The following is a 14339-nucleotide window of genomic DNA, read 5'->3' on the forward strand; positions in this document are numbered from 1 at the left end:
TCAGCTCGACAACTAATAGGTAGCTCGGCCCTCTGGTCAGCTCGACACCTAACCTGCCCAGCTCAACCCTCTGGTAAGCTCGGCACCTAACCTGCCCAGCTCGGCCCAGTTAACTCGACACCTAATCTACCCCCAACTTGGCCTGGTCAGCTCGGCATCCAGGTCTTCATCCAGCAAAAGTTCACTTCGGCCTCTGAATCATCAACCATTGGAAGTAGACCAAATGATAGAGCACTTAACACAAAAAATTGATAAATCACGAAAAATTGATTCATCAATTACCTTCATCACCCCGAAGTAGATGCCAATCTGACCGCAGAGAACGTTTCTCTCTCTCTTCTTTTTTCTTCAAATTGCTTTTCAACTGTTATAAACAATTTCCTGATGGACTTGATATCAAAACACAGACGTTAGCCTTTCATAAATGGCAAGTCTCCGCCGGTCTTTTTCTACAGACTGATAAGAAGTTTAAAATTACTGAAACCGTCCATTCATTTTCCCGGATTACTTCGACACTTCGTACTACTAATGCTTGAGGAGCAGGGATAAAACAGTCATTTTATACAAAGTATCCTCCTGATAACGTAAAAGATCGTTGGTTAAGGTTACTTCAATATATTCCGTTTCCCCGGCCTGGCCGGCGTACTGACGGTGAAATTAAGATGAAAAGTTTACTGATTATTCTGTCAAGCAATTAAAATTTCTTTTTTTGCTCTTCTTGAATTTTTTAGGGTTTCGATATTTGATCTCTCGTTCTCTCATTTAATAGTTACTAACGAAGACGGGTCGACAAACAGTGATGATCAGTGGACAATTTGATTTTTATATGCAGCTTTTAGACCGATTGGGAATTTTGAATCGGAGTCGCTAGGGCTTGTATTCTGATCTGGACGAGAAGTAGCTTTTCATGGCGGATCAGGAAGAAGAAGACCTGCAGATGGCTTTGCGTATGAGTCTTCAACCATCGCTCCCTGAGGCAAAAAGGAGCAAACCTAGGGAGAATGCCGGTACTACAAGTGTTTCTTCCAATCTGGAGGAGTCCCCCGAGGCGAAGAATCGAAAGTTGCAGCGGGAGCTTATGGCTGCGGCGGCAGAGAAGAGGATGATGTTGGCAAAGAACGCTGCCACCGCAAAGGCAGAGAAGAGCGTAGTGGTTGCCGCGCCGGAGCCGAGCGATCCCGTTTTAAAGGCGGAAAAGATTGTTACTTCAGGCTTTGTAGGAGACAAATCCAAGATGCTGTATACGGGGGAGGAAGCAAAGAATGGGAATATTGGGGAAGAATTATTGCCTGCAGAAGCAGAACAATTGTTTTCAATGGTTTTTGGAGGTTGCGTTTCGAGGGATATTCTTGCTCAATGGAGTAATCAGGGTATAAGGTAAGGGCATATATTGCTTTTTCGCTTTCCAAATCTTTGATTTTTTAATTGGATGAGTATCAGGAGTCCAACTTTGTTTGATCAGTTTTGTAATTTTTTTGCGTTTTTGGTGACTGTAGAGCTATCATTTGTATTGTCATGGATGTTTAGTACCTGGCTCTTTATTCTTTAAAATCACATCTGAAAATGGAAGTGAAATTTTTGACTTTGTGGTACTATGCCTTGTATTAGAAATATCATATATACATTAATTTTCCAATCATAATGCTACACTGTGGAAATTCTGCTGGACTTTGATACAGAAACCTGCCTGTAGAAACTAGAAACCTAGACACCTAATGTTTGTCAACACCATGATTCTCAATTGTTTGATAATATCAATGTTAGCTCTATGGTTTCAGCCATTCATACCCTAATGAACTTTTCTTTCAACTAGGTGGTGATGCTCATACTATGCCTTGTATTAGAAATATCATATATACATTAATTTTCCAATCATAATGCTACACTGTGGAAATTCTGCTGGACTTTGATACAGAAACCTGCCTGTAGAAACTAGAAACCTAGACACCTAATGTTTGCCAACACCATGATTCTCAATTGTTTGATAATATCAATGTTATCTCTATGATTTCAGCCATTCATACCCTAATGAACTTTTCTTGCCTATCAACTAGGTGGTGATGCTCATTAGAGTGCAGACACAATGGGTTAGAATACTTGATATTACATACTATATTTCTGATTCCATCCTTTTTTGAGTTACTGGGAAAATCAGAAAGGTATTTAGTGAAAACATATAATAGGTTAATGAAATGATAAGTCTGATATTTTTTCATTGCAAGCAGAAGAAAATATTACTCTCCCCACCCCTGCTCCCCCACTCTCTCTCCAAAAGCTGCTTTGCCCTTGGTTACAAGAACCTTGTGTTGTTTTCTGCTGAAGCTCTGGTTCCATCCCCTATTCCTAAATTTTAACCTCATACAAGTTCAGTTCAGGACAAATAACCAATTAACAATTGTACATTGTTCAGTTATTGTATATCTTTAAAACTCCTATATTCATGTCTCCTTGGCATTGTTCAGTTACAAGAACCTTGTGTTGTTTTCTGGACCCTCACCCCTGTTGTCTCCATTGTCTTTTCCCTTTTATGAGGTTAACTATCTATATTCTGTACTGAAAGCTGAAATCCAACTGCGGGAGTATTGTATGATGCACAGTGGAAGAATGAGTGTAGCAACGTTTAGCAGCTGTCTTATTCTCTTATGGAAATAATCTCCTTATTGTGTGTTATCTTTCCCTTATTTTCTTATGTTGCTTTTATATAGAGGTTTTAGAGTTCTGCTTCACATTTCTCTTTCTTAATTATTGATTTGTAGTCCTGTATAATACAATGGTGGTTTCAAGCTCCTTTATTTATTTGCTTCATAAAACTTTATTATAGGTTTAGCTCTGATCCAGAAACATCCATGGGCCTTGTGCAACATGAAGGTGGGCCTTGTGGCGTTTTAGCAACCATTCAGGTGATGCCATAATTTTCTATTTGCATCTTTGTCAATTTGCAATTTGATCGACCCATGTAATGCATTCAGACTTCCTTGAAGAATATGTTTTTGAATTTATGTTATTTTCTATAAGAACAGCCAATGCATCCAAAATTAATGTCGAATAACTTATACTTGTTTGTTAGTACCAGACCGGTAGACCCTTCAATTTTGCCTGTTCCATCCATGCCTAATTGCTAAGTCTTTAATTTACAACCTTGCCTTTTCTTGTTTGCCCTAATGAAGTTTTGATGGTCTTTCTCTCTCTGTCTCTCTGGGCTACAAATAAGTTGGATCTGAACTGATTTGAATCTGAATTCTATCTGATAGTTGTGAAATATTATACATTATATATTATTTATATATTATATAAATAATATATTTTTATATTTTATAAATAATACAATATATTTTTATATTTTATAAATAATACAATATATTTTTATATTATATCATCAAGTTTTTTTTACTACAATCCAAATCAAATCGGATGCCCAATAAGATAATCAAATTCAAATCCGAATTATAATCGTAGAAATCTGACAGGTTCTTATCGAATCCAGATCGGTTGAATTTCTTATTGAATAGAATCGGATATACCCCTTACCAAATTCGATATTATCTGTTTGCAGCCCTTCTCTCTATCTGTCGCCCACCCACGTACACCCACCCACACACCAAAATAAAGTTCATTTACAAAACCAAAAACTTTCTAGAGGCCCACATTACAAGTTTGGCACCTCTGCTATTTGACATGGGGATTTTGGAAAATATTGAAATGCAAAATGTCTGCATGGTTATTTTGAATTTGATATGTTAAAAGGCACATATCTGAAATTGGTTGGCTTTTATGGTGCAATTTAAAAGAATGTAATAGGGATAGTAGATGTAACTGAAGCTTCATGTAGATGGTGGATGAGAAAGTGCATGCATCTATGTGTATAGATATGACAAATCAAACTCTTGCCATCTAAGTGGAAGTGCCGGAATATGTTTGACACCCGACTTTATTCAAATTTCAGAAAATAGATGGTGGATGAGAAAGTGAGATGCATGTGTATATGTATATAGATATGACAAATCAAACTGTTGCTATCTAAGTGGAAGTGCTGATATATGTTTGGCATCTGACTTTATTCAAATTTCAGAAAGGAAATTCTGTATCTACCCCTATTTCTGAAAAGATATGTCCCTTATAGGTTAGACTCCTCCTCCTGAAGATGCTTTTAAACCAAACTTTTATGGCTGAAGCATAACAATCCCTTGAAAGTATTCACAAGGTTAAAAGGTGGTATTCTTTGGGGTTGGGCCTAGTAGGAAGGTTAAGAGGATTAAAGAACTTCTGATTCATGCTGCCAGGGAATCTGGTTAATAATTGCCTGAGTTTCTATTTGCTTTTATTGGGTTTCAAGGTTCCAAGGTTGTTGGGAAATAGGAGTTTCTTTTTGTGGCTGGTTGTTTTCTCATTTTTCTAGTTTGGGTCTCCAGTGGTTGGGATTTGGTTTGGTTGCTATTGCTGATGGAGTTGGGTGTGTTGCGCCTTTGTCTTGGTTCATTGTGTGATCTTCATGGTTCTTGGTTTGTAGGGTTATATTGTTGTTTTCACTAGGTGACTATTGGTCACTTCCCTTGTATTTTCTCTTTTTATTTTTAATAAAATTTATTTTATTACAAAAAATGTGTTTCTCTTTGCTTGGTTTTAGTGCTGATCATTACGAGTAGATGTTTTGCCGTCGTCTTTGATGTAAAGATCTTGTATGAATATTTGTCGTCTGTAACTCTGGATCATTCATTTTCTTAATTTTGTTTGTTGTTCATCTTGAGTTGGATCAATATTTGTTGTGTTGATCTTTATCTATCATATATGGCCAACTTATTCTTGTTGGTATGATGAATCATGAGATTATGTCCATTATGCTGCTTACCTTGATGGTATATTTCAGTACTTGATGCCTATGCAGATCTTTTTTCTTCTATAGCCTTTGTTATTGTCTTACAATGCTGTCTTTCTTTGTTCGTGCAGGCCTTTGTCCTCAAATACCTTTTGTTTTTCCCTGGTGAAGCAGGTAAAAGTGCAACCAACTTGATGTCACAAGATACGGGTGCAAGGAGATTGTCTCAAAGTGAATGTGTCACGTCGGGTAATTTTGCTTCTCTAACTGAAGCTGTAAGGGCAAGGTGATTATTCTTCTGCAATAATTTCCTGATCATTGCATGTGCTTGTGTTTCTTCTATATTGTGATTCCTGATAATTGTATGTGTTTCTTCTATAGTGTGAAAATAAAGAATTCAGTACATGGATGCATCAAAGGTTTTGGTTTACTAACCCCCTGAAAGATTCATTAATTTTTGTCAGTGTAAAGTAATTTGCTATTTATATGTGCTCATCTATTCTTTTTTACTTTCCTAGCTATCTTGCTTATGTATCAATTTTTTATCTTTGACTAACTTTGTTCCCTTACAACGCTTGTTTTCTCAATCTTCTTGAACTTAACTAATGAAAAATCAGTGTGCTTGGAAATGGAAATATCTATGTAATTTATTATTTTTAAGTCATTTTTCTTCTTGGGGATAATCGGAAATGGTCAATAGATTGCCTTCAAACAATTTTAGTCATCTTCATAGGAGGTTGGCAAAGTTTTAGTGCTGGCTGGTAACCTGACACAACCTTCCTCCTTTATCTGGTCTTGGGACTGGCATTGTAAGACAATATCACACTGGCAGTGTTGTCTGAGTCTATAACCAACCATAACAAATATCTAGGAGGTTTGGACGATTGTTCATAGTCAAGTGCTTTCCTGAAACTTTTGCTGGGATTCTGCATGGGACATTTAATATTTAGACATCTTTCTTAATGTTTTGCAGAGCTTTGGTTCGAAGTATAGTAGAAATATTATTTTCATGTGGAAGTAGGAAAAGAGCTATTGTTGCAACTTTGAGTGTTTTCAGCCTGTATGCTGAGGAAGGTTCTGAAGATGGTCAAAAGGATGAGGTGGTCTCTGGTCATCTTTAAGTTGACATTGCATTTTCACTCATATAGATCAATCTTAGAGTTATTTTTCTATATTTTCTCATCTGTGTCTTGATTTGCTTATGGTGAGTTTATTATGTCTAATCTACAGACAATTGCAAAATCCCTGGAAGGTTTTCAGGTTGAATCAGCTTCAGACTTGCATAAATTTTTAAGAGTAAATACATATAATTCAAAGATGGATGCTTTTCATGGGATTAAGTCAATGCTTCCTGTTTTCCAAAGTCGTATGGGGGCAATACTGTTTCTCATTTCTGCATTACTTTCTCGAGGACTGGTATGTTTTTCAGTTCATAACATTCATGTTTTTTCTCTCTCATGCATTTGAGTTAAATTTCTCTCCTAGCTTCAGCTTACAAAGCACAAAGCAAACCCAATGTTAGCCAGAGAACCTTCCCCAGTATCAACTGATATTTCTTCCTGTTCTTAACTGCTTTTCAATTCTCTTACTACTGAACGAGGAGAGCTCTTCTATGAACGAGGAATGGTTACTAGGGAAAACCTTGTATAGTAAACTCATGGGCTGGGAATGGATTTGCATAGCATCTGATTTCTGTCTTGCTTTACTTTCAGCTTTGGCCGGCATTGTATTTGTCTTACTGTTTTTCCCTGTTATCCAGCTTTTTGGGTAGCATGATATGTGAATGAATTACTTGGTGTTAATTATCAAAAATAAAAGGAAAAAAAAAAGAAGAGGAATTGGCTCTCATGAAGCTGGGAATTTCTAATGGGGCCAAATTTACTCTTTTGATTGATCTCTATGCAGCTTGGGTAGATACCAGTCTTGTAAAAAATTCCAGTTTATCATTTTAAGCATTTAAAATTTTTCTTGTTTCAGGAGTCTGTTCAAGCAGACAGAGATGACCCTAGCTTACCATTAGTCACTGCACCGTTTGGACATGCTTCACAGGTACATGATTCACTGTAATATCTGTTCTGCCAGGTTCATTCCGGCTGTTGGCTGCCCTCATTAATTTGGTTGAATTGGACAATAATACTATTTGCTGCTTGATGGTCATGGAACAGGAAATTGTAAACCTACTGCTTTGCGGGCAGGCTGTCCCTAATGTGTTTGACGGGAGGATGGATCTAGGAGGTGGCATGTTTCTGAAGGGCATACCTACAAGTGTAGAAGTTGGATTTCTCACTCTTCTAGAGTCTCTCAATTTCTGTAAGGTTGGGCAGAATCTGAAATGCCCAGAATGGCCAATATGGGTAGTTGGAAGTGAATCACATTACACAGTTCTCTTTGCTCTTGATACCAGGGTCCAAGATGAGAATGAATTCGAAGAGCGGGAATCACAGATCCGGAAAGCATTTGATGCACAAGACCAAAGTGGAGGAGGAGGCTTCATCAGTGTGGAAGGGTTTCATCAAGTTCTCAGGGAAACAAGCATCACTCTGCCACCTGAGAAGCTTAATCACCTTTGCAGCACAGGCTTTATAGTATGGAGTGAATTTTGGCAGGTTGTGCTGGAGTTGGACAAGAATTCAGGAGGTCTGAAAGATTCTACAGGATTGATGGGCAAGAAAGTTTTTGATCTCTACCATTTTAATGGAATTGCGAAGTCTGTACTGAATGGAAGTCAAACAACCTCTGGAAGTGAGAGTCCACTACAGAGACCGGGACTCACCAAATTAAAAGTTTCAGTGCCACCCAGGTGGACACCTGAGGAATTTTTGGCGGATGTTGTCTCCCCTGGTCCAAGTGGGAATGACAGTGGTAAAGATACTGTTATTGAAGTGATTCAACCTGATCCTCCACAGCATGCGCCACTAGTGGATTGCATCAGAACTCGCTGGCCTCGTGCTGTTTGCAATTGGGTTGGAGATCCCCCTAGTATAGTCTGACTGGTTGGATAATGAAGTTTTTAGTTGAAACACGAGTGCATGAATGACACCTTTCCGTATAAGATGTTTTGGTAACTGGTAAGCATGCAAAGTCAGCAAAGGGCACCAAAAGTGCCAGCAGATGGGGTCTTCCTTAATTTGCAGTTGCATGATAACCGATATGAGAGAGCATGATTTGGCAAGCCCAGGGAGATGCATGTGCAATACCATATCTACTGTGTATTATTGTAACCTTCACATTGTAATTCTCGTGTTAATTAGGGAAAGGGAAGAAATGAGCCCCCTAACCAGATGTATGATATTCTGTTTAATTTTCCCTATATCATTGTAACTAGAGAAGCCTTCTGTGATTGTTATGCTGTTATACCATGGCATCTACAAGGAATGAATGAATTGAATTTGGACTTTCTTCTTTCCTCTTTTCTGGTTCTGGATTTTTTGCTTTCTTTTTGCTTCTTTGATGATCTTACATGTGTTAATCATTATTAATATCAACTTCATACAATTTCTTTGGTTTGGTTGGGCACGTTGGCTTTGAATTGGAGCCTCAAGGAGCTCGATTAAATTCGAGGCCAGTATTCCTTTTTCACATTTTCCATCATCGACTCCTCACTCATAGGTTGTGTGCATCAAAATTGAGTATTCTACCCTGTAATACTCCACATCCATCCGCAGGACCCAAGTCAGGATTGACGGAGCTGGCACGTAATATTCTTGTCATTTTTGCAATGGAAGCCTTGCTTCATTGGCAGTCCTAACTACTAAGCTCTTTGTTCTCAGATCATGTGATATCTAAATCACTGCCAGTTCAGCCTGAGTAGGAGGTTGGTTTGGTTAGATTGGTGGGCGGCCAAGGATTAAAATATAGATATGGTGCATATATTATTGACATCGGTGTATCAGATACGTTTGGATATATTGATATACAAAATTATACAATTTTAAAAAACACAAATGACCTCAAGAATATTTTTGGAATTTTTTAGGACAAAATTTACCCTTCTACATTTAAATTTATTGATAAAAGTGTGGGCAAATAGGGTAACTGGTTATTGATATTAAATAAGTTGAAAAGAGGTAATTTTATGATATTCAATACATTCAATTCCCTCTCAATAAATCCAATATTTAATTTATTAATCAATGAATCTTATATTTAAGTCATTTTTGTTTCTTCTCATCATTAAGTTCTATTAAGTAAATCCATACTTAATAAATTAATAATTATAATAACATAAAAACTTATACTTTTAAAATCTATTGAAAAAGTAGAGTTTTCATCTAGGTGTTGGTAAGAAATTAAACCATTTTGGGTCAAATGGGCTAATCCATGTTGCCACGATTAAATAATAAAATTAAAAAATAGTTAAAATAAAAAAAAAATAGAAACATTTTTAACATACATATTAAACAATAATAAGTATGATAAATAAGAAATATTTTTATTATTGATGGAAATTGAATGTACAATTTAAAACCAATTGGAAATAAAAATATATTCATATTCTCTCTCATTAAATCTTATATTTAAGATATATTTTTCTCATCTTAAATTCTTGTAATTAAATTCACAATATTAATTTTAATAGTACAAAAATAAATATTTTGAAAAGTAATACAAAAGCATTTTCTTTCCTCTTGGTGGTGGGCAAACAATTGATCATTTGGGGTTAAATGGATTAATAAATAATTCCATAATTAAATAATAAAACACTTAAAATAAATAAGTATGAAATGTAAGAAGTATTTTTTTTATTAATGATGAAAATGGAATGCCAATATTAAAATCTACCTAGAAATGAAATGATGTCATAGTCAAATAATAAAATTTTTAAAAATAGAAAATACAAAGAATCACAAAAAAAAAAAGAAGATAGAGAAAATTTTGGGCACATATCTAATGTTATATATTTATAAAAAACAAAATAAAGGGTACATCTCTAATATTATGCATTCATTATATTGAACAAAAATAAGTATTATACATAAGAAAAAAGTTTTTCAATGATGAAAATATAATACAAGATTTAACGTCAACCTAAAAATCAATCCATTTTTCTTTTTGGGTGGTGGGTTAGTGGTTTGGGTTGTAGGTTGGTCAAGAAACCAACAAAACTCTGACAACTGACTCTACATTTCAAACTATAAAACCCCCGTCATGTTATCAGAGGCTTATGTGGTTGTTGACAACATGGGACTCTTAATCCATGTTGGACACAAAAAAAAAAAAACCTATACCGTAAATAGATTTTCAGTTTCTCTCCCACTCTCACCATCTCTCAATCTCCCTCCCTTTTCTCTTACTCTCGTAGTCATCTATTGATCTCCCACTCTCTTAGCTTCGGTATGTAGCCAAATCAAAATCTCGGTCTATCTCCCATTCTCTCTCTCTCTCTCTCTCTCTCTCACACACACACACACACACACACACATTCTTATTCCTCATTCTTCCTCTTGGTTAATATCTTTTTCTCCCTCAATCTATATCGTTCTCCCTTAGTCTTTCTCCCGCTACCTCTCTCATTTTTTTTTAAATATAATATTAATCAGACCATATAAAAGAACTAAAGAGACCAACCACTTGTACAATCAAGTTATAAATTTCTATCAAATTGATATAAATTTCATAGCCAAGAGTTTTTTGTGAATTTTTATCAAATTGGTGTAATGATTTTTGAACTATACCAACTTGGTCTCATGTTTTTTATATGACTTGATTAATACCATATAAGTGTATAAGAAAATAAAAAAAATAAAAAAAAGCAAGAGGAGTGTGAGAGAAACTAAAGGAGAACGATAGAAATTACGGGAGAATGAGAGATTGACTAAGAAAGAAATGAGAGAGATTGGGGAAAACGATAAGTAGAGAGAGAATGAGAGAAATTAATATAGAGAACGTAAATACAGAAAGTGAAAACCATTTTTATTTATTTTCAAATCACAATTATTAAGCAGAGAGAGATGAATGAGAGAGAGAGAAACTAAAAACCATTTTCTTATTTTCTAATCACCCAACATTAAAGGGCAATTTCAGTATAAGCTTTTTGTTGTGTCAAATATAGATTAAGAGTCCCATGTTGGCAATAGCCACATAAGCTTCTGATGACATGGCTGGGGTTTTTATAATTTGAAATGTAGGGTCGGTTGTCAAAATTTTGTTGATTTTTGGACTAAGCTGTAGCCTAATTTTAAATGTACATCCGGTTCTAACTATAATTTTCCCTAATTTAAAACTAATCCGGAAGCAAACCTATTTTCTTATCTAGATGGTGGGTCAATGATCCAACTTTTCTGAGAAACCCATAATGTCATAATTGAATAATAAATATTAAAAAAAAAGAGATAGAACACCAAAAATGAAAATGTACAGAATTTTGTCAAAAACATTTGAAAACATTTTTAATGTTATATACTCATCATATTAAATAAAAATAATTGTTAAAATAAAAGCTATTTTTATTTATGATAGAAATGGAACACAAAATTTAATAATAATGATAAAAAAAAAGAATAATAATAATTGTTATTTGGTATAAGCATTTAAGTTTATTTTTAATCATATTGTTACTTTTGTTAATTTTCAAATTCTATCTTAACTATGATGTATCTAAAATTCAAGTAATTGATATGAAGAAAAATTTCCCACGTGCAATGCATGTACTTAATTACTAGTTTTTTAAAGGTTTAAACCATCCCAGCCCTCTTTTCCAACCCCTGATCATTATAAAAAAAAGAAATAAAAGGAAAATTGTGAATAGGCTACATGAATGTTTGCTTAAATGTTATGTCGGTCCGAATCCAAAATTCAAATACAAATTTATTTACAGTAGTATTGTTTTGGATCAAATTCCTGGTCCCTACTCCCTACATGTTAGAACTTAGAAGTAGTATTGTCAATTATAATTGGGTCTTATTGGGCCAGATCCGAAAGTCCCAATTAATAATTGGCTCAATTCTGGGTCCGTTGTTATATTAGACGCTAGCCCTGTAAGATTGCTAGTCTTCTATGGGGGCTAGTTCTAAACGTTTGGTTTTTAAGGTAAGACATACCATGACTTTTGTTAAATAGACTTAATTTTTAAAATATATTCTAAATTTTTTGTACTGGTTTTTAAATCGACTTTAAATGTATTCTGATATTTATTTCAAAATTTTAAAATATACCAAAATTCATGTTGGTGATGGACCTCTCTCTCTCTCTCTCTCTTTCTCTCTCTCTCTCTCTCTCTCTCTCTCTCTCCTTTGATTTCACTCAACTTAAATTCAACTCAGCTTAAATCTTTTCAACTCGTAGTCATTGGTTTTTTAACCTTTCCTCAGAAGTTCTTCTTCTCTGCTTGAATTGAAATATAGTCGACCAACTCTTCATAAACTCCTCTTAGCATAATATCTTGGACCATTGGATAAAGTAGGGTTGGATACGAGCCGAGTCGAGCCAAATATTTGACTATTCGAGCTCAGCTCGACAATAAAATATCAAGCTCAAATTCAGGCTCGAGCTCGATTTGAACTAGAAATATCAATTCGAATTCGACTCAATAAAAAACACTTGCATTCGAGCTCGGTTCGGCTCAAGCTCGATAATGAACCGAGCCTACTCGAGCTCAAATCTGAGCCTACCTGATATCACAAAGTCCCTGTAGAAGCCATAAGAAAATCCGAAATAAGAAGAAGAAGAAGAAGAAGAAGAAGGAGGAGGAGGAGGAGGAGGAGGAGGAGGAGGAGGAGACCTGGAATTGTAGAGTCGTTGACCATAGGTCTCTTCGGCGGTGGTGTCTTTGCTTATTGCACACTCGCACTTGCTCTTTATTCGTTACAAAGTCCCTGTAGAAGCCATATGAAAATTTGGAATAAGGAGGAGGAGGAGGAGGAGACTTGGAATTGTAGAGTTGCAGACCATAGGTAATCCTCTTTGGCGGTGGCATGTTCTTAGTCTTCTCTTCTCACTTTTCAAACCAGTTTGGTAGTTCAAGATTCATTTGAATGTTAGGAGGGTTTTTTATTTCTCTCCCATCCCCAGACAAAGAAAATCTAAGATACAAACCGATCTCAAATAGCTCGTGAAAAGCTTGGTTCGTATCCACCCCTAGATACAAGGATAGAATGGGTGCCATGGGTTACTGATTAATTAGCTGAACAACTTCCTAGGCAATGGGCATTTGAATGCACTCAAACCCTGCTAAAGAGCTTTAGAGAATCCTCACCGAATGACACAGAGTTCCACCACTAGAACTGCAGTGCAAATCTCCACTTGACCTGCTGCCATGATCAATCTACCATCAGGGACCAAATAGTAGATTCCAATCTTCAATGTCTCTTTATATACTTACTGGATGTTTTGTATAGCCAATACTTATAAGATGATTCCTTCATGGTTATTTCTTATTCTTCCACTTCACTTATCTTTATTCTCTTTCCTTCCTGGTTGGAAGGGCAACAAAGTGAAATTTTAAATGAGTTGTTTTATTCATGGAGGGTATAAATTCAAGGGTAGAAAAATGTTGAGAAAGGAGATTATCTTCCTTGTTTGATGCATCGATTCGATTAACACCAAGCCAAACTACACTTTTGTAGCAATCTCATTACAATCTCCACTAATTGATATGATATCCTCAGCCCATCTGGGATTCTTTAGTCAAGGATTTTGGGCCTACAGTCTGCTTGTGTTACAATTGAACTGTAACTTGGAGATTTCCAAGATACACCTAGAGCCAGTATGAGCTCTCTAGGTATGACCTAGAACCACGAGAGAGTTCTCTAAATTCTCGAGACTGTTATTCCCTTCAATTCAATGCCTCAATTGAGTTTTATACACAATTAGAGAGGGAAAATCTATTACAACTCAGCTATAGCTAATCTTTAACAATTGTAATCATCTGTTGAAATCTGGGATCGGCTATGAATGGAGCTCCAATCTTCCCATGTAACATCATCTGGAACTGTGTGTGACCACTGAATCAATATTGTGTTATTGGAGCATTATGGTATTTGATCATTTGGTGTGGTAGTACTGCTACTAGATGAACTTGGAATTCACTATTCAAGTTCGTCATTAGGAGTGGGTTGGGGACTGATATTTGGCTCAATTGTCCTTTTTGAGTTTGAAAACATGAAAGACAAGATGCACCAATGGAGTAGGTGGTAAATTCAAGTTATAAGCAATTGTACCAATCTTCAAGAGAACCTGAAAGGGTCCATAGTATTTGGCCATAAGCTTTAGGTGTCTTTTTAATGCTATTGAACTTTGTTTGTAAGGTTGCAACTTAAGGTAGACCCAATCGTCTATCTAAAAAGTCCTCTAAGTGTGGCCTTTGTTTGCCAATTGCTTCATTTTATTTTGTGTTAGTGAGAGATTATTTTTGATGAGTTGTACCATTTGTTATTTTTGTAGCAAATAATCCTCAATTATTGCTACTGTAGACTTCAATTGTGGGCCAGTAGACAATTGGGGTGGAGCATAACCATAGAGGGCCTTAAATGGCATCATTCTTAAGGCAGTATGGTAGTTGGTATTGTACCACCATTCAGCCAATGAC

The 14339-nt window shown here is 35.8% G+C and overlaps 1 protein-coding gene across 4 annotated transcripts; it reads left to right on the plus strand.

The window, feature by feature from the left end:
- The first annotated feature begins 383 nt into the window (after window positions 1-383).
- LOC148851614 (ubiquitin interaction motif-containing protein) lies at window positions 384-8220 on the plus strand. Of its 4 annotated transcripts, none has more exons than XM_088945542.1 (8): window positions 384-604; window positions 833-1377; window positions 2822-2900; window positions 4945-5099; window positions 5787-5913; window positions 6044-6229; window positions 6791-6862; window positions 6979-8220. In XM_088945542.1, the coding sequence occupies exons 2-8, from the start codon at window positions 908-910 to the stop codon at window positions 7801-7803; spliced, it is 1914 nt and encodes a 637-aa protein (XP_088801668.1). In that variant the 5' UTR covers window positions 384-604; window positions 833-907; the 3' UTR covers window positions 7804-8220. The 4 variants fall into 4 exon arrangements, with proteins under 4 accessions (XP_088801668.1, XP_088801669.1, XP_088801667.1 ...); XM_088945543.1 differs by having other exon boundaries at window positions 384-568; XM_088945541.1 differs by having other exon boundaries at window positions 399-651.
- Window positions 8221-14339: the final 6119 nt, after the last annotated feature.

Source organism: Nelumbo lutea, chromosome 5, assembly GCF_056320005.1.
Source record: "Nelumbo lutea isolate HS-2025 chromosome 5, American lotus-T2T, whole genome shotgun sequence".
In the NCBI taxonomy this organism is placed as follows: domain Eukaryota; kingdom Viridiplantae; phylum Streptophyta; class Magnoliopsida; order Proteales; family Nelumbonaceae; genus Nelumbo; species Nelumbo lutea.